Source organism: Varroa jacobsoni, unplaced genomic scaffold (assembly GCF_002532875.2).
Source record: "Varroa jacobsoni isolate VJ856 unplaced genomic scaffold, vjacob_1.0 contig04210, whole genome shotgun sequence".
NCBI classification, from domain to species: domain Eukaryota; kingdom Metazoa; phylum Arthropoda; class Arachnida; order Mesostigmata; family Varroidae; genus Varroa; species Varroa jacobsoni.
Genome location: NW_019215188.1, coordinates 1 through 18,627, shown reverse-complemented (window position 1 = coordinate 18,627; position 18,627 = coordinate 1). Strand labels below are relative to the sequence as shown.

The 18,627-nt window shown below is 42.6% G+C and overlaps 1 protein-coding gene across 1 annotated transcript; it reads right to left on the bottom strand.

Annotated features, from left to right (window-relative positions):
* Positions 1 to 389: 389 nt before the first annotated feature.
* On the bottom strand, positions 390 to 17,897 carry LOC111272998 (potassium voltage-gated channel protein eag; the record flags this gene model as incomplete). The annotated part of the gene is made up of 12 exons (XM_086973466.1): positions 390 to 1,272; positions 1,487 to 1,659; positions 2,469 to 2,616; positions 3,572 to 3,933; positions 4,295 to 4,618; positions 4,915 to 5,398; positions 6,597 to 6,825; positions 7,104 to 7,267; positions 7,899 to 8,026; positions 8,369 to 8,543; positions 10,763 to 10,937; positions 17,692 to 17,897. Coding segments are annotated over 12 exons (2,943 nt in total), but the record flags the coding sequence as incomplete, so codon positions are not given.
* Positions 17,898 to 18,627: the final 730 nt, after the last annotated feature.

Sequence of the window (18,627 nt, the reverse complement as noted above, 5' to 3'; positions counted from 1 at the left end):
TACATGTAACCCTCCATCGATTGTATAAGCCCGTGGCAATACTTCTACTCTTTTCATTTTCTCTCTCACCACTCAGAATCGATTGTAACGCTTACATATAATCTATATAGATACGTACGTTCATAAATATAATAATAGATTTTCTTAATAAGTAGAAGGTTTTTTCGCGAAGCAATGCTTTGTTGTGCTTGCAGTAGTTATTATGATAATCGCATTGGTGTTTTGTCATTGTTGGATTTGACGCTGGTTGTGTCTATCGGGAATCTGGGGTGCTTTTCAGGGGGTGGTTGCTTCTGTGTGTCGATTCTTCTGTATTGTTTATAGTTGGTTAACTTTTAGTAATATCATATTGTTGTACTTTCCTGTTTGCGTCACTGTATGCACCGACTGTGTGTATGCACGTTTGGTTTTATTAGATACCAGAGCAGTGCACTGAATAGTCTCACCGCACGCTCATCCATCGGCTCTGCTTTTTCTGTCCATATCAAGGTCAGTGGAGGACTATAGTATAAGTAATTCTCTTGTTATTCAGATCATTACTATGTCAGTCTTAGTAACACGAGTTACCCTTTTTATGTAGCAGCAATTTCTATACGCAATACGTTATCAAAAATCACTTTGTTATTTACTGTGGATTCCTCAGATGTTCAGACCATTTTCTACAAGTAATCCGGAATATCCATGTCTATAATACTTTCGCTATTAGTTAAGAATCAGGTTCAGAGACAGAGACGCTGCGTGTCGGATTTTACTGTCACGAAGTCTTTGTTAGCCGAACCAACGGTTGGTGAGCTTGGGGGCGAAAGCCCTTCGGCATGGGATGCCGCGGCTGCATGGATTCCTGTCTCCAAATATCAACAATCTACTCTAATCTGATCACTCGCGCAGATTCACTAGTCAGATCTCTGCGGGTGAATCTGCCGATTCCTTCTGCGTAGCGGCGGTCGTCGCCGGCGCAGGGACTCTGCAGCCCGCGGTTTCCCCAGGTTCCGTGTTAGCGTCCCCAAGCGCCCTCTCTTTTGGCGCTTCTTGTGGCTTATCTATCGGCCGTTCGAGTTCCGCCGATGACAATGGCGCGTTAGCTCGAACCGAGACGTCCGGCGGACCGCGCTCCGTCGCTGAGGGCCCTGTTAGAGCAGGCAGGAACGCCAGTTGGTTGTTCGACCGCCTTAATAACTCTTCCAAGGATTCCTCTATCTTTGTAATTTTTTGCTGAATACGACTCATCTCTATTTTCAGGTCAACGCGCATATCAACAATGTTGGTAAGCACCTGGAGAGCATAAACAAGCACGAACGTATTTAGATCGAGTGAGTATTTGAAATTGACGCGACTAAGAAAAGGCAGCATGATCTTTGCCGTAATGTGTCTTCGCGTTAGCTTTATTTTTATTATGGCTATTGCAAGAACAGTACTCCGGCTGCGCAGGATAATTACACACATTTAGCATGATCGTCTGTAAGAAACTAATTCTAGATAAACTTACTTGTTGGTATTCTGTATGAAGTCTGCTGGCTTCAATCGTCATTTGGCCAGCCCCAGGGGGCACGGGCAGCGCTTTGACAGTTGATGCTCCCGCACTTTGTTCTGAACTGAGGGAGCATGCCTCACCAGCCGATTCTTCTATCGTCTCATGACGAGATCCGGCCATAGATTTTCCTAGGAACGTGAAACAGAAGTTCAGCATTAACTTATGTACCCGCTTACGTTCTCAATCTACCCGCCCATATTTAGGTAGCATGGGGTATTAAATCAGTCCCAGCTGATCTGGTCTTCAGTTAGAGGCGTTTTTCAGTAAAATACAGCGGTTAACATCATATGACCTGATTGAATTGCGTAACATTTTTGTATTGAAATGGCTTAATAACTATGTGCGGCATTGCGAATATAATAATGATAGACAATGAAGTATTGATTTTTTTTCTTTATATAATTTAACAGCGCAGAGGGTTTTTTACTAATGTAAAAGCCATTGCTAGCTTTACATAGAGATTACATTAAGCAGTTGTTAAATTGTATCTACTATGTGAGTTAGACGACTACGAGTTGTAGATGGCTCGTTGTTTTTTTTTTTTGGCAATCGTAAATTGTCCTATCTCAGTAGCGAAAACAGTTATCAAGAAACTCTCCGTTTAACAAAACTGAATAGGTGTTTGGTATTATCCAACCGTTATGCTACGGTAGCAAACCATTACGATGCGCTGAACATCAATGTGCTATTGTATTATTTAACAAAAATGATAATAGGGCTCGTGCGTGCCAGGAAAGCTTATAAGCTCGAAAGAGCAATGTTTCGGACTAGGCCCGAAAAAGCCGGCCTTTCTCTTCAGAAGCTTTCAGCCAATGGTATAGGCGCTCACGGACTGACCATTTCAAACAGTTACTGGAATACACTATATTGAACATCATATTAAAGACTGACGTATGTGGCATCGAGTTTAGGTGCCTAAATCAGTACGCAATCGCACCCCATTTAGAAAATCGGAGCGCTGCTGAGGGCTGGGAGAGCTGAACTTGCTGGCCGCCACTTTGTCCAGTCGATGTCAGTTGACCCACAGGGGCAGCCGCTATCTTTTGAATGCCGGATTTCATCACGTTGCCAGTATCAGCATTCTCCTGTAATGAATAGGAAATGACACAACATGGTGAGAGGTTCGTGTCAACGGAAAATTATTCTCTGGACAATCAGTGCAAAGTGTGGTCTTATATAATCCTTACTACTTGACAGTCAACATCATCGTGCTAAGGGACTTTAATCGCAGTAACTCAAATTGATGTTTCGATAAAATAGGTAAATTAGCCAGTTGATCAGGCGTCATCATACAAACAACTTCCGTCATGGTTTTCATTTTTATACTGCTAATTTTCCTCTTGTTCGTTTTTAGTAATTGTTATCTCCCTACCTGCAGATGTTTCGTTTTATAAAGTATATGGAGCGGTTAATACTGCGGACTCATGCGGCCAGAAAAAGCTCCTCTGTCCTCTTTTGTTTTTGGTTTCAGGATAGCACCAAAATTCTAACAATACGTTGTACTAATATTGACCCCCTTCCCTCGCGCGGCCCCTTTTTGCCTCAATCAACGCTTTTAGTCTACTTTAGAACTTGTGGCAATTACTAGAGAACAGTTATCTGGGATACCTTTTTCCTTAGATGAATTTTGGTCCATGGCAAAGTATAGCCCTCGGTTTGCTCTTTCAAGTCGAAATATTTAACTTAGGTACAAGCGAATAAACGTTTCACTCTACGGAGATAAATCGACCACGATGAAAAATGCCGTTTTTAGATATACATTTTTTTAAATATATTTTTCCATATTATGGCAGCATGCACAATAATACAAATAACCGCTAAATTGTCTCGCTTACGTGAGTGCAAAAAAATCGACTAACAAGTCAATCCTTTTCAAATTGATAATAATGGTCGAAAGTACCTGTCGGTATATTAGGCCTACCCCCCCCCCCCCAACATTGCCGAGCAGTCACCCTAGATCCATTACGTTATACAACATGTAAGCTGTACATTTTCCCTACATACTTTGTTAGTAAAATCAACTTGTTGCTGCGCGCCGACCTGTTGCTGTTGCACCGGTTGCTGAGCCACAGCTGCCGGTGTAGGCGTATGTGCTGTAGAGTCTTTGGAGTCTGATCGGAGCGAGGCCCACCGGGACAGCTTAGGCCCCCCTACCGGCGGGGGTTGTGTGCCCGTAGGCGGAGTAGAGTGATGTGCAGCAGGGTGCAAGCCACCCGCTTGGCCGGGGGGCTCGCTCACATTAATCGACACGTTGCGCTGGGGTAGAGAGTGGGTTGAGGGTGGGTGATGGACTGCTGGGTGATTCGAAGCGGGTGTTTCTCCGCCAGCTGGAAACGATGCCGCCATGTTGCCTTTTTCGAGGTCAATCGAAGGCGGTCTGTGCTGCTGGTCTACGGTTGAGGCTGTACGAAGAAGGAAAAAGAAAACAACAACAGCAACAGGAACACCGACAACAACAACGACGACGGAAGCAACAATAACAAGCCACAATGAGAAGAACAGACAGCAGCATAAGGTGTTGTAATGAAATATCAGGGTCATTCATGATTATAGCTAGAAGGTATCTTGCAAACTTAGGCCTGGCATTGGGTCAGATTTAATTGCAAATTAGTTAGAAACCAAAGCGGGTAAACATTGCCAGCAGTAGCTGTTGTTGACCCACTCATCTTAACTTTTTTTTTGGTCTTAACTATCGTCCCGATGTCCCAACTCTGCTTAGGGGTTAACTCAGACCACCTGATGCTCGTTCCAGCGTGCACTTACCTTTGCGGAACTTTGAGAAGATTTTTCGAACAAGATGATCTTGGCTCAATTCTTGGAGTGGTTCGTTCTTTCTACGTTCCGCAAGCTCCTTTTCCCTCTTCACGTCGGACACTTTCCGGAATATCAACCGATGACGGAGGTTGTAAGTCAATAGAAGATTCCTGGCAAACGAATTTGCGAATGCGTGATAAAAATTGAGAACTTCGAGCAGTTTGTCTCTCTTGATTGAGTGAAGGTCGCAATAGGTAAGCGCTCGTACGTTAGCGCAGCTCTGGCCGATCGTCGGCTCGCGCCAAAAGCAGTCCCCGAACACGTCCCCCTTCCCTGAAGAATCAACCCACAGCGTCAATGGTCCGATAAGCAATGATCAGACCGGATAAGTTGTCAATATAAATCTAACGAAACTAGTCAGCTAAGATTGATTGAGTTACTTGACTACTGCTGTTCAACTCGGGGAGCTGATTAGACTTGACTGATCGATTGCCAAGGATACAGTTACGATGATACATGCTACTTTTGAAGCCTTCGAGTTTATGTTTCTGTAATCCATTACTATAATAGTTTACTTGGATGCAAAGTCCTTGTTTCGTTAGAATTATTTCGCTCATGCTGCTACTGACCTAGAATGGCAACGACCTCTTCGTCTTGAATGACCTCGAGGCTGCCGGACACCACGAAGGACAAGGTATCTATTGACTCTCCGGTGTGGTAAAGGAGATCACCAGGCGCCGAATGATCCATAGAAAAATACATGGCCAGCGCACGCAGACACCCGTCCGACGCGAGCCGGAACGCCGGATGTTCGTTAAAGACCTTTCTGTTTAGGTGTACACAGATGTCGGCCGTCATGTCTTTCGGGCAGTAGCCAAGAACTTTACTCGTGTCGATGCCCCGGGACATCGTCCATGTGGACACGACATAGTCCATGACGCGCTCGCTGAGAGCCTTCGGCACCTCGTGCAGCTTCATGAACTCACGCACGTTATTGAGCATCTCATGGTAGCGAGCCGTGGCCGAGGTCATCTGCTGGATGATTGTCGTTACGTGTCCAAAGATCGTGGCATAAAGTAACGCGCCTATCACCATCATACAGATTGTGAACACCTGCAACAGAGCAAATACTTAGAAAGAAAGCTACGAGTGCCAAACTAATAATAAAACTGGTATCGATTTTTGGCAAATAGCAGAATAAACAAAAGAGCCATAAAAGGCCATCCCGGAATATATCTAAGATCGATTAGTCTTCTATTTTTCATTTCCAAAACGAAGATTAAAATAATTAAAAACATTTTATCTGAAGTATTATGGGTCACATCAGATCGGCGTTCACATCATTTGATAGCTGGGGTTCGGCGGTAGTAGATGTACTAAAATTGCTGTAATGCCTCTGTTCATATTTAGGATGATCAATCGCCTTGAAGATGAGTGAAGTTCGCTATATTTCCAATTCTATAAGAATACAGGTACAGATGTTGATTAGGCCTAGCAGAGTCAACACCAGCCATCAGATGAAAGGGCCCAAAGATGGTTCTGTCACTTTAGTTCAATGAGTCTCCTTGTAAAAGATGACCCTCTCAGTAATCGATCAGTTCCGAAGGAAAGTTAATAAAATACTAGCAAAAATACGTAAGTAGCCATGACATCCCTAAGGCATTGAACGTCTTTTAACTAATTTAAAAAAAAGCAGGGTACAAATAAGAGTCTGATATTCGACTGCCACACGAATCGACGCAAAGGGATTTACTACATGGTACTTTCATCTGTGAAACCCTAAAGAAATGCAATGAAACCAGTCCATATTTAGAGTGCTTAATCACCGACAATTTTGCAAAGGAACCTAGTCCCTATTGACGTCAAGCAAGCTAGTGCCATGTATTTGGTGGAGCTGGAAAGAATCGTGCCTTATAGGTTACGGCCGCTTGACGATTCGGGCCGGCGCGGAATTAGGAACAGCCGATTCATATCGGTGAATAGGAAACGCGCTGTTTTGCACTATGACAATGCCAGATCACGTGTGTCTTAGCTATCAGCGGAAAATTTAAATAACTTGGGTGATACATTTCAATGTATCCGTCTTCCAGGCCAACCATCAGACTGTGCAGGACTTCTTCAATAGTGTAATCTTAATGGTGAGATGCACAAATCACTTGTTATTATTATCATTGGCGAAGTACGACCAAACGTCGTCGTTCAAAATGGCGCATATTTACTCTTGTTTCATTATTTTCAAATGTGAAAAAAATACTTCCTTTACTTTGGTCTTAGAAACGGCCAGCATTTTGTCGACAAGCCTTTTCATTACCTTCTCATTGTCGGTCTCCGCGGCGACGTTGCCGAAGCCGACCGAGGTCATGCAGGTCATGGTGTAGTAAAGGGAGGTAACGTACATCGTCCCTCGGGCCGGGCCCCCCTTTAGCTCCACCTTCTCTCCATTGTAGCCAAATCGGAACTCTTCTTTCGTTGTGTTCGCCAACTTCCATAGCCAACTGAAGGTATAACCATTTTCAGCGTCGCTACGTCCGATCGAGTACCTATAAAGTTAATTGAGATAAATGTAACGTTCGACGAACGTGACGTCAGCCAAGTAAGGTTAAAACTGACCCATTCTTTTATATATATATATGCAAGAAGATTCATCGGTAGCTTAGTTTTTAGCACGCAATCGACGGTTACTAAGATCTTGGACGATTTAACCTGACTGAAGAAAAGCATATTAATTTCATCTATCAACGTTATTATCTATGTCTAATACAATATATATAGACCTACATGTAGTGCACGCTATCGAATGCTAAAGCAAAGGACTTACCAAATGCAAGCGAGCCAATGCGCGACAAGCATATAGAAACATAGCAGCAGGATTAACATCGCAGCACCGTATTCTAGGTAACGATCCAGCTTACGGACAACCCGTCCTAGTCGGAGGAGTCGCACTACTTTCAGGGCACTGAACAAACTCCCGATGCCTTGTTGCTGCAATTGAAATGAACAAGGCAAGAAACCCATAACAAGCGAGAGAGACAGCTCGACAGGTTTAGCTAAGCAGAGACAATGCAAAGAAAAATGCTCTCTTGGAAACATTGTGGAGAACACATAGAAACTCGAAACGAAAGAGGAAAAACTCTTTCAACCACCGAAATCAGCTTGGGATCAGTTGTTAACGGTTAAGGTATAGATTATGCGGATAATAACAAAAGCAACTTTGTTCATTTCTCTATAGATAACAACGAAAATTCGTATATACTCTATGCTTAACAGTTACGTTATGTTTAGATAGACGTTTAACCTGCATATAGGCTTCGACCTGCGCTCATCGATACGTGACGATAGGTACGACTGGGGATGCAAGAGGGGGTGCAGCTTATGGTATTGATTCTATTCTATTTGACCTTAACTCATTCCCCGCAGTAAAGAACATTACATACGGACAGGTGCACAAATGGGCATTGGGTTTGGGTCGCTTATCGATAGATATATAGCTGGGCCATGTTACGCAACTGGCGGGCACCGCCCCGTGAAATACATTCGAATGCGGTGGGTTGTTGTTGTTACAACACACAAATCAAATACTATGCATTGGATTTAACATAAATTTTCTACTTACATCTTCACTTCCATCAAACGCGTTGAATACGTCGTACGGTAAACAGGATAATAAGTCGATGGTGAACCAACTTTTGAGATAGTTCATTCGTATGATCTTTGGATCAGAAACTACTTCGCCTCCAGGACCTGTTACCCGCAAAAGAACGTGACCGGACACAACGATTATACCGAAGGTATCAATCAATCGCTGATTTTGTTTCATTCAAGGTAGATTCAGGTCTGACTATTTTGCAACAAAATTTCCATAGCAATCTCAGTCACTGAAAGCCATTTACGATGCTCGCTCAATTATGACAGAAAGTAAATAAACTTATACTAAAATTAATCGATCTAGTTACCTATGTCTTATTTGATTGCTTCATAGGAAATCTAAAGAATAAGCAGGGGAGACAAGGTGGAGACAAGCGTGTGCCACGCTTTTGCAGCAACCGAGATAATCGCAGCTAGTACAAATTCAACCCAGCTTACCCACAAATGTCGTGTGGAAATTAAGAACGATGTCGATAAAGAAGATCACATCGACGATAGAGTCCAACACGAGCAGCGAAACGTCGTCTGACGTTTTATTCTTGAACGCAACGTTGTATGGGACCATTATTGCCGTGTAGAAGGTCAAACAAAGTATGATCCAATCCCAGATCGCCTAAAGAATAAACCCACGAAAAAGGTACGAGCAGGAGTTATGTGCACATAGAATTTTGTTATCTGGGTTATTATGGGATAATTTGAGGGTATTGTGGTAAGTAGTAGTATTGTTATTAACAAACGGCCATTGGTACTGGTAAATTTAGACATAAGACATAAGAACGGTGCATGCGTTATTTTCCAAATTAGAGACGTACTTTTCTCCAAGTTATAGCTCTGCTACTATTCGACGCAGATGCAGGTTTTTTTTTGCGTTACGGACCCTAATCGAGTTTGACTACGTGTCACCTTGACAGAGGCCACTGGGTTATTGAGCGGGTGTGTGTTATCTCCCTATGTATAATATATAAGTATCCCATTTATCTCCAGTTCACCCGTTTATTTTTTGAATCCTTCACAGGCCGTTAATCACTTTAATTATTAGGTTATTCTGTTAACTGATACATTCAGAGATAATCGCTCATTTACACGTAAAAATACGGTCCATGTGGAGCGAGCTTATGGCCGAACATGTGCGAGACAGGTTCGGTAGCACGTAGTCCTGTATAGCGTCGTTGAACAAAGTTACGATAATTCTAGTATTCGTATATTCACATTCACTCTGCTATTATAAAAGCAATATTCAAACATGTCCTCTTCCCCGATTCCTCTTTCCGTTGAACTTAGTAATATATAGACAGTAAAATAATAACAATCACCCTCTTATTGCTCAGAAATAATGATTGTTGCTACACACTATCCATTAATACATATTACTAAACAAGCTTACTGCCTATTTCCTTAATCAGTTTACAGCGAACCACAAACGTTTCAGAACCTAAACAAATAATAAATCAGCCTTAACATAGCATAAACACCTTCTTTCTCTCTGCTTTGCCCCCCTAGGGCATTTATCATAAGTGCACTTCACTGCTGTTACCGCCACTTAGGCTGTTTTTGTGACTGGTGTCTCGAGCTGCAAACGACCTAGAGCGACCTGTTGCTGCTTGGGGGCCGGCAGCTCGACAGGCAAGACTGCATTGAGCGAAACCAGCACGAAAAATTAGAGTAGAACAGCGGCTGGTATGGTACTAGTAACATGGTGGTAGTATGCCGTACAGAACAAGTAATTTCTTTTTTTCCTTACATTTTCTTTTCCATTGCTTCTATTGCTGTTAGGCACAGATTTGACGTAAGAACGGTACCACCAGGCCCGCAGCGACTGATAGTGGTTCGTTTTCCATCCTAAGCTGATCCCCTCTTCCACACCTTGCGATGGAACAAAAACAGACGCCTGCGCTACTAGTTTGCTTCTAGCGTCGTTTACGGCCCCCCAACGGCCCATACGCAGTCCTCACGGGCATTATTATTCACCGTCTACTTTACGTACTGTCACCGGCACGCTGTCGACCCTGCTATTGCTTTGGCGACATAACTTCTTTTTGTCCTGTCCTTGTTCAGCTACGATAGTCGGTGGCCGTTCCTGCGGCCTTTCTTTCCAACCGCTTCTGTTAATAGCGGCTTTTAATTCTCTTTCTCAAAAGTTTGTTCTTTTTCCATTGATTCGTTGATGCCTTGTAGCCAAAATACAGCCATGGAGACTACGTTTTGGGGATTATGCAGGCGCACCATCGAAATTTCTTCCCGGGCAGGCTGAAAACCGCCGGACTCACAGTTATTCTAGCAACCGCGACCAGCACGGCACTCGCCTTCCGTCTGCACTGTTGTTAATCTTATTGTTGTAGCAGCTTCTGCTATCCTCGAAGCCACTGTCGTTCAAGAGTAGAGACTCTACGTGGAAATAGTTATTTTTTTCTAGCGTTCCTTGCTTCTAGACAACATGTGCTCTTATAAATAACTCTAATAAATATAAAGAAATATGCCATTGATCCTACATCATGTAGAAAACCGTATAGACGAGAAACTCTGAAGCTCGGACAATTTTCGATACATAGAAACTTATTGGGGAATGAGTACAACTGATCACTAATTTTGTCAAATGCTTGGGCATACACTCACTAACCCGTTGAGCCCTTTCGAATTCTTTTCCTTGGCCCATAAAATCTAACACGAGTTATTTTTATTTCGTTTTACCCAGCTCGTATATTGTGGACAAGCGTGTGTCTAGTGTAGCCTATGACGAGGCTAGATGCTGAACACGCCGCCTCTATTTGATTGTTATCAATTTTTGCTATTTCGGTTAAGTTGACGTTTTTTCTCTGTTTGTTTCGTTCTTACCTTAAAGGCACAGTAGTGTAGCAAAATATGAGGGGGTGTCTTGGGCGCCTCCTGGCGGTACTGCGGTAGCACCTCTGCGTTGAGGCTCATCATGTGCGCGATTTGCGATTGCTTCGAGCTGTGCTCGCTCTTGATGGCAACGGGCAGATGGGAGGAGAATTGCACCAATACCGATCTGGAAAACAACAGCAGAGAAACCAAGCAACAGATAGCGACACATTTACATGAATCGAGCCTCTTCGAAGCTGTCATTTGTGGAGGGAACGGTTGATGCTGTGTGACGAAGAATGCATGGTATAACAAAGCGATGAACTGTTAAACGGGCAGTATCGATCGCTTGGGTCTGCCCGTTTCTTTACATTTGGCTACACGCTGCTATGCTATCATGTCCGCATGGCAACAAAGAGGTTCTATTTAGAAAAAACAAATCCAATACGTAGAAACGACTATACGTTTTGTAATGATGCTGAGTTGTAATGGGCAAAATTTTTGTCGTCATATTGAAGCTCCTCCTGCAATTGTTGAATGATAAAACTAACAAGATTATTTGGCTTTTAGTATTTTTTCTATGGAAAGTAACATACGAAATCCCTATTGCGATGTAAGATGGAGGCTTTTTTGTGTGCCTTAAGCTGAAACAATCAACGAGAGCTGCCGTACAAAAAAATCAAATGATTCATAGGAATGTGCCACGCCTTGCTAAGAGAGGATCTTCGTTAGTGCATTAGTCGATCCTCCGAATTATAATTCTGTTTAAAATTGTTTTTCTAGCTTATTCAGATGAATCATTGCTGATTCAGATGAGTCGTTCGCGTATATCTATGTGAAGAATGATACCCCAACAGAAGCGTAGAACTTGTATAAGTTAAACCCGAAGAGTTGTTTCGTGTAAAAGGGATATGGAACGCGGGATAACAGATGCGCGGATTAAACTACTCCCGCTTGTCATGCTGTTCGGTTACGGGTAGCGGGATCGCTTCGTCACACTGTGCCGGGGCCACTTCAGAGCTACAAATTTTATGGAGATCCTTTCATGTGTCGGATAAACGGCGGATGTGAGTCTACCTGCTAAAAGAGCAGGACAGAGCCAAGTAGATGCAACTGCGCTTCCCCAATTATAGTCGCGAACAGCAAAAACAGTCGATACCCAGATGCGTGTGGGTGACGGTACTGTCCACGATGTTCGTTCTTACTGCTGTCTTCTTCACGACCAGTTTACTCACATAAGATTTCGTATCCATATGTTTAGGTACATCTCATAGCCACACATGAAACTGCGTTACAGGCGTCAAGCCTCTACCTTTTATAGCGGTAGCTGTATTTGACAGTAACGGTCATGTCATCCACTCTATAGTGAGTCTACCGCAGTACTAACATTTTATGCCAAAGAGAGTAAGTGGCCGCTCGCCACCACATTTAGAGCAAGGTATATATATATGTATATAGTAGTGTTTATTGTCTGTATATATATATATAAACAATGAACAAAGGACTCCGGTGTAATAATACGAAAAACGGTTTGGGTATGATTTTGCGAGGCCGTACGAACCAGTAGGACCAGTCAGGCTCGTCTGCGTGTAAGAACGCATTCAGACCGTAAACTATTTGCTGTCGCATAGCTGAATCTACGTTTTATGACGGCGCATTGTGGTTTTAAGCTATGTCAATTGCCATTAACTAACTGGAGTTCCGAGCTATCCATTTTGCTCTGTCAGGCAGCTGAGCGGTTTGGAACATAGTGACATGAGTCAGGTTTGCCAGCCCAGGACCCAGGTGATAGCCAGCCTGCTTCCCAACGGTTCTGTCATGCAGCGGTTATTTAGCAACTGTCGTAATTCTGTTTTGGCTGACCACCGTGAAGCCGCCTGATTGAGATTCCCCACAATTACCCAGTGCTACTTACTCTTCCATTGCCCTTCACCACTGGCTTGCCTTAATAGGAATCGACAACCCGACAGAACAATATTTGTTCTACCCTTCAGGACGTAGACCTCAGATCATTCTTTTAGGTTGCCAGCTATAATTTCTGTTCTGTGCTAAAGATGGCGCTGAAGGAAGCAAAAATTGCTAATCTTGATTCTACAATATTAGACAGACAAAATAACTACCGATTGTTCGATTTTCATTTAGTTATCACCATTATATTCGCAAGCATGACGCTCGAAGGGTTTTCTTCTGCGAGGACCATAATTCGAGGATCATAATAAAGAGTCGATGGTACTTTACCTATGTGGATTATTTGGGGTTACGTACTTGACATTGTATGGGCTCTGTTATAAGGTGAATACGCATATATTTGAAGAAAGTGTTCGTCTTATGGAGACGCTTTTGCCAAAACAAAGTAAAGAGTGAGCAAAACACAAATAAGAAAATAAAATGTGGTATATATAACATCGCGAATTCAAAAACACGTTCGATTAGAAGCGTCTAGTGTTACCAATCTGATATCTTCATTGGTTCTACAACATTGACATATGCTGTTCTGGGCTTAAGCTGATATTCGATGGGGATAAAGGTGGCTTATTTATGCTATAGTAGACTCTTCAAATTTTTCTTCCTGTTCTTCACCGCCGGAGGCTTATGTAAGGCCTAAGGAACGAGTATTATGACCGTGCCGCTTGACGTTTGCGAGTTGAAACGTACAACTGATACACTTATGGGGCACCGACATACAGAGGCCGTACTACACGAATATCGGATGTAGAATGTAAAGCTGGGAAAAGCTCTAAATAATTTTACGGGTATTGTAAGACTGTAATTTGTTTGGGCAATTTATGTTTTAACATTTGGGTTTCAACAGCGAGTCCCTGACATGTGTGTTTGTTAATGAGCATAGGCGAATATATAAACATATAATTTGCTGTATGCGCAATGTCTCAAACAAAACCGCCTCAACAATTATATACAGTAACTATTATAAGAGTTGCGGTGATCCTGAAAGCTTATTCGCGCAATACGACAAGCCGAGAGAGTAAAAAAAAAAAACTACTACATAAAAGTTAATTGTGACCACATATATAATATGCATCCTGTCAACACAAGTTGTTATTTAACTTCGTAAAAATATCGATTGTCATCATCAAAATGCTTCCTGCCAGCGGCGGAAAGTCGCCATTGAGAGGTGACATTATTTAAATCAGTTCTCGAAGCACCACGAAGCACTGCGTCATCTGATTGTGTGCAAAAAGTTAGAAATTGTTTGACAAATATATGCTGCCAAACTATTCGAAGTGTACGTCTTCCTAGCCGACTGGACCATTGAATGTAGCCATTATGCAGATGACTAGAAAATGGTTAAAGTTCGAAGTGTTGCCAAAATTGTCCACATATCTTCGGAGGTTGTATCCGTTGCTGCGGATACTGGCGCAAGCGTCCTCTATTTTGATACCAATGCACACGACAAAGGGCTGATAAAATCCCGAAGTATCTCCTCGTGCCTGCTCGGGCGCGTGTTTCTTTTCTTCAATAAGGTCTTAACAGCGAGTAAGTATCTGTTGTGTTCAACATCTCTACGCTAATTATTGGTGCCATCGAAGCTGGCCGATGTTGTGGCCACCACCCAACGGAACGCCGGGCAAATGGGCGATGTAATAATGGTAACGTTTTTTTTCCGATAAGGGGTCGGGCACTGCATGTCTCATGTCCTGTACCTAAGAACAAGACGAAAGAAAAATTTCTTCGCCCGATTCTGCCCAGCGTTTCAATATTTGTGCGGGAATGATCGACGGCGGCCTATGATAGCCAGTCGGTAGGCAAATGACAGTTTTTGTCCTGTGGCGGTTCGCAGTCACACTTTCTCATTGTACACTGAAAATATTATTTGTTTTCTTCTTTCATCGTGAGTAAGGCCCTGGGCCTCACTCGGTTTCAGTTGGCATCAGTTGTTCGTAACAACGGTTTTTCAAGGGACGTTCTATGGAAGCGCACAACGTTTCCCTGTGATAGAAATAGGCTGCTGCCAAAAAAAAAAAAAAAGAAGAACCTTAAAAAGATACCAAGCGCAGGTTTTGGGCAATGGCAGTGCGTTGCGGTCAGCGCGGAAAAATCCTGGGGGAAACTGCTGTCCGTATATGGGATAGCATGCGTGGCTAAATAACTTGCGGAACTGCTAGCGTGTAAACGCGCAATGCGGATTATAAGCAAGGTTTGTCGATTTTAGATTTGTGCATAACCTAAAGTGTGACTAAGACTTGAACTAGCAACAGAATTGGCCTTACGAATTCGTCGATCAGTTCAGTTCCTGAGCTGCAGGGGCAGGACAGAATAAGCATCGTCTCGTATCCCAAGTGTGGGCGGCGTGAAAGCTACAAGTTGCCACGTCAAAGCTCAAAAACTACTGATTTACGTATCCAATGCCCAGTATAAATTAAATCAATTTTAAAGATTTTGACAATCATCTGGAATATATACAGCTTCAGTGCCCTTTTCCCAATGATCAGGTGTTTTCCAGAGTGTACAGTGTTTTTACAGTGATCCGATATCCTTGGATCAGACTTTTATGTTTGCTGGTATTGAAAACCGTTGAAAACGTCAAGTGCTAGCATAATCATATCTTATTGAACACTCAGTACACTAAAAAGTTTTTTCAAAAATTCAGTGCAGTGTTTACCCAGAAAGTGCAAAAATATATTCCAAATCCTTCATGAACTCTTACCGTATACATGATACACAGAAAGAAGACACTAAATCATTCACGGTTACATCTGTGGTACAGCGCGTTGTCAGAGCTGTACGAGCTAAAACAATGGAATCTTTGTGCCACTCAGTGTTCAGGACAATCGTATATTTACTGCGTATGTATTATATATCTGCGTACGTGTACTGTTCAAGCTGAAAGAGATGATCCATTGCAGGACTTTACTCGATACTGTCAGCTAACAGACCAGCTTCCCGCACTTTTCAGCGGCAGCCTTTGGTCTTGACGGGATTGGGCAGAAGGTATTTTGGCTAGGTCTAGTTGCAACCAATCAATTCCATAAGAGAGTTTCCACTGCTGAGACTCGCGCAGGATCTCTATGGTTTCTTTGTTTCCATGGTCTCTTCAGGTACGCTGACATGGCTTGCAGGGCATTTTAGCAGCTCACAGCCTCTTACAGGAATAAAAATGCAAGACAATTTCGCTGGCTGAAATGGAGGACGCCAAACATCAGCATTAACAGCCGGTTCCGTTTACGCCATCTTAGAAAGTCGAACGAACGGATTCTGTGGGCCTATTAGGCCGGTTTAGTCTTCATGTCGTGGAGAATGGCTTCATTTAATAGCGGAGTTGCCTAGGTGATTATTACCACCAATTACAGGAATCGATCGCCAATTAACCTCACCAAAAGGTAATTGCCGGGATTAAGGAAAAACTCTTTTAGCTGTCGACCGCTGTCCAAAGAAGAATAACATTACCCAGTTGCGTCAGAACGCCAGAGGTCACCAAAAGAAGACGGAGCTTCTTTGACAATATTCGTAAGACGATGTGACAAAGTAAACTGCTGGAATGGAGGCCGCTGTCTTAACAAAGATAATCGACAAGGGTCTGCTTAAACCCTATGGCACACAAGAAAAAAAGGAACGTTGGAGACTTATTTTTAGGATACGCGAATTTCATAGGATTCGAACAATGGATAATAAGTATTTAGAGGTGAATTTACAAGAGGGCTCACAATCGAATCCCGCACAAGTCCACAATCAGGTAAAAATAACGACAAAAAAGTTTTTGTTGGGAAGAGTTAGTCCTTTTTGTTACCTGCCAATTTTTCTTTCGTAAACTTTACCTCACCGCATACGTATTCTAAGTGTGCCTGATTTGGTACTTTCGCCTAGAGGAAAATTCTATAATAAGTCGCAATAATTATTATTCGCTAACAACAATCACAAACGCTGGAAATACCCACACTTTTACTATAGCCACATAGAACACAACACAAAACCACATAGAACTGGTGATAAGGTTGATAAAAGGTGATATCTAGAATGTTGAGCACCGATCTATAGTGAGTAGGGCATAATTTCCATAAAATAATAACAGAAATAGTTTTCCGGCCTATTTCTTTCCAATTAGTAGTCACAAAATGGTCGTTCTGGTAAACGGGACCCGTTGCAAGTGAGACTCATCTCGTATTTATAAAACTGAAAGACGCCGCGATGCTGAAGATGAGCGTCAATCGAATGGGCAGAAGTGCGCTAACTTCAGAAGTTCAAGCTTCGATGAATAACAGCCGACGGGTGGCTCTTACCTCTCTGAAGGATAATAGACCGGTTCACTATGAGTAGTTTAGCGCCACTCGAACGTATGGCATTGCACTGCATTTGTGGCACTTAAATAGATTTTAGAGGTAGGCCGGTACATATTGCCCAGACTCTTCTTTGCAGAGCACTGATGATAGATCCATATGCTGAGTTCTAGGTATATTTATACGATTGCTCCTAATTATACATTTACCCAATTATTCAAGCGCTCCACACCTTCCTCTATCATTATTTTTTTACTTATGAGTTGTCAACGGATATATAAATGCGAATTAACAACTGTTATTTTGACGATGACAAAAACCCATGACCACGTACAGGAAGAGTTAGACGGTGATTTTTTCAAATAATCACCTTTTACTTAATGTTCTAACAACTGTCTACTACAATCGAAATCTAGGGGGGTGCTTTAGCTTCATCAGGATGCTAGCCTTCTTCGCACTTAGGTTAAATACACCTTCACAAGGCCAATTCTGATACTGATCCGAGACTGGATTATCAAATAAAGAATACCAATCTGTAGTATTTTGAGGTTCTCTATAGAAGAAAGAGATCCACAGAACTATTTCCTTATCAATCTTAGTTAGTATCTTAGCTTGACTGTGATTCTGCGTGAAAATGAATTTAAACGATGCCTAATTTTTCTATTTTGTATTCTGCGGAATGATATTTAACCGTCATTTTGCACGCACCGACTTCTGGTGACGGAGCGTGCGAGGCGTGCGAACTTCGACAAACCCGCCTTCGCTACCTCGTCGTCCAGAGGTTGCTTCAATGCGGTGATATCTCGGAACGTGAGAAGAAACAGCACTACGAGATCCTTCTCGTTTTTGATCGGCGCTACGTGCAACAATAGCCAAAGTGGACTTCGGTTGCGCTTGTACAAGAGAATCTCCACCTGCCCAAAGAGAGAGACAAAACAAAAAAGAAATTGTTACTACAATAAGCCAGGGGCAAACCTTTCTATCTACTACCTGTTCTGCCCAGAATTGTTATTGACATTGCCTGACTCGTCGCGTCTGTAGGACTACCCGTACCTAAACAAAAATAGACGGACGACACTCGTTGATTAAAATCGCAGTGTCATGGGGTGTTCTGGACTATAGGCATCCACATCGGTATAGACGCCTATCGAGGGATGCTAGAAAATAACTCCTCTAATTTAGAAACAATGAGCACACATTGTAATTTCGCAATATGAATCAGAAATTCACTTCAGCTAAAATCCGAGAACTGATCCAGTCTCTACCTACTATAAGCTTTGGGAAGTACGTATCCGTCTAACTGCTGGCTACTATTAATTGCCTCAGATGTTGACACAAAGCCGGAAATATTATCTCTCTACAATTAAGCGTTGCCGAAGGTATCCGCATAGCAACTCTGAACGACTAATCTCACAGGAGTATTTGTGAAATCTCTATTTATGGTCGTAAAATAGATGATAAAAGCAAAAATCCTTGACGTAGGAAACAATTTACCGTTATTGGTAAGCTTTTGCTTGTTTCGTCTCGGTGTGTTCACCCAAACAGACCGCATAATGTCAAACAACGTAAAAGTCCCCAAAGGACTTCATAAAAGCACCAGCCATCTCCTTTTTCACGTTAATGCCCATATGCATATATATGTAT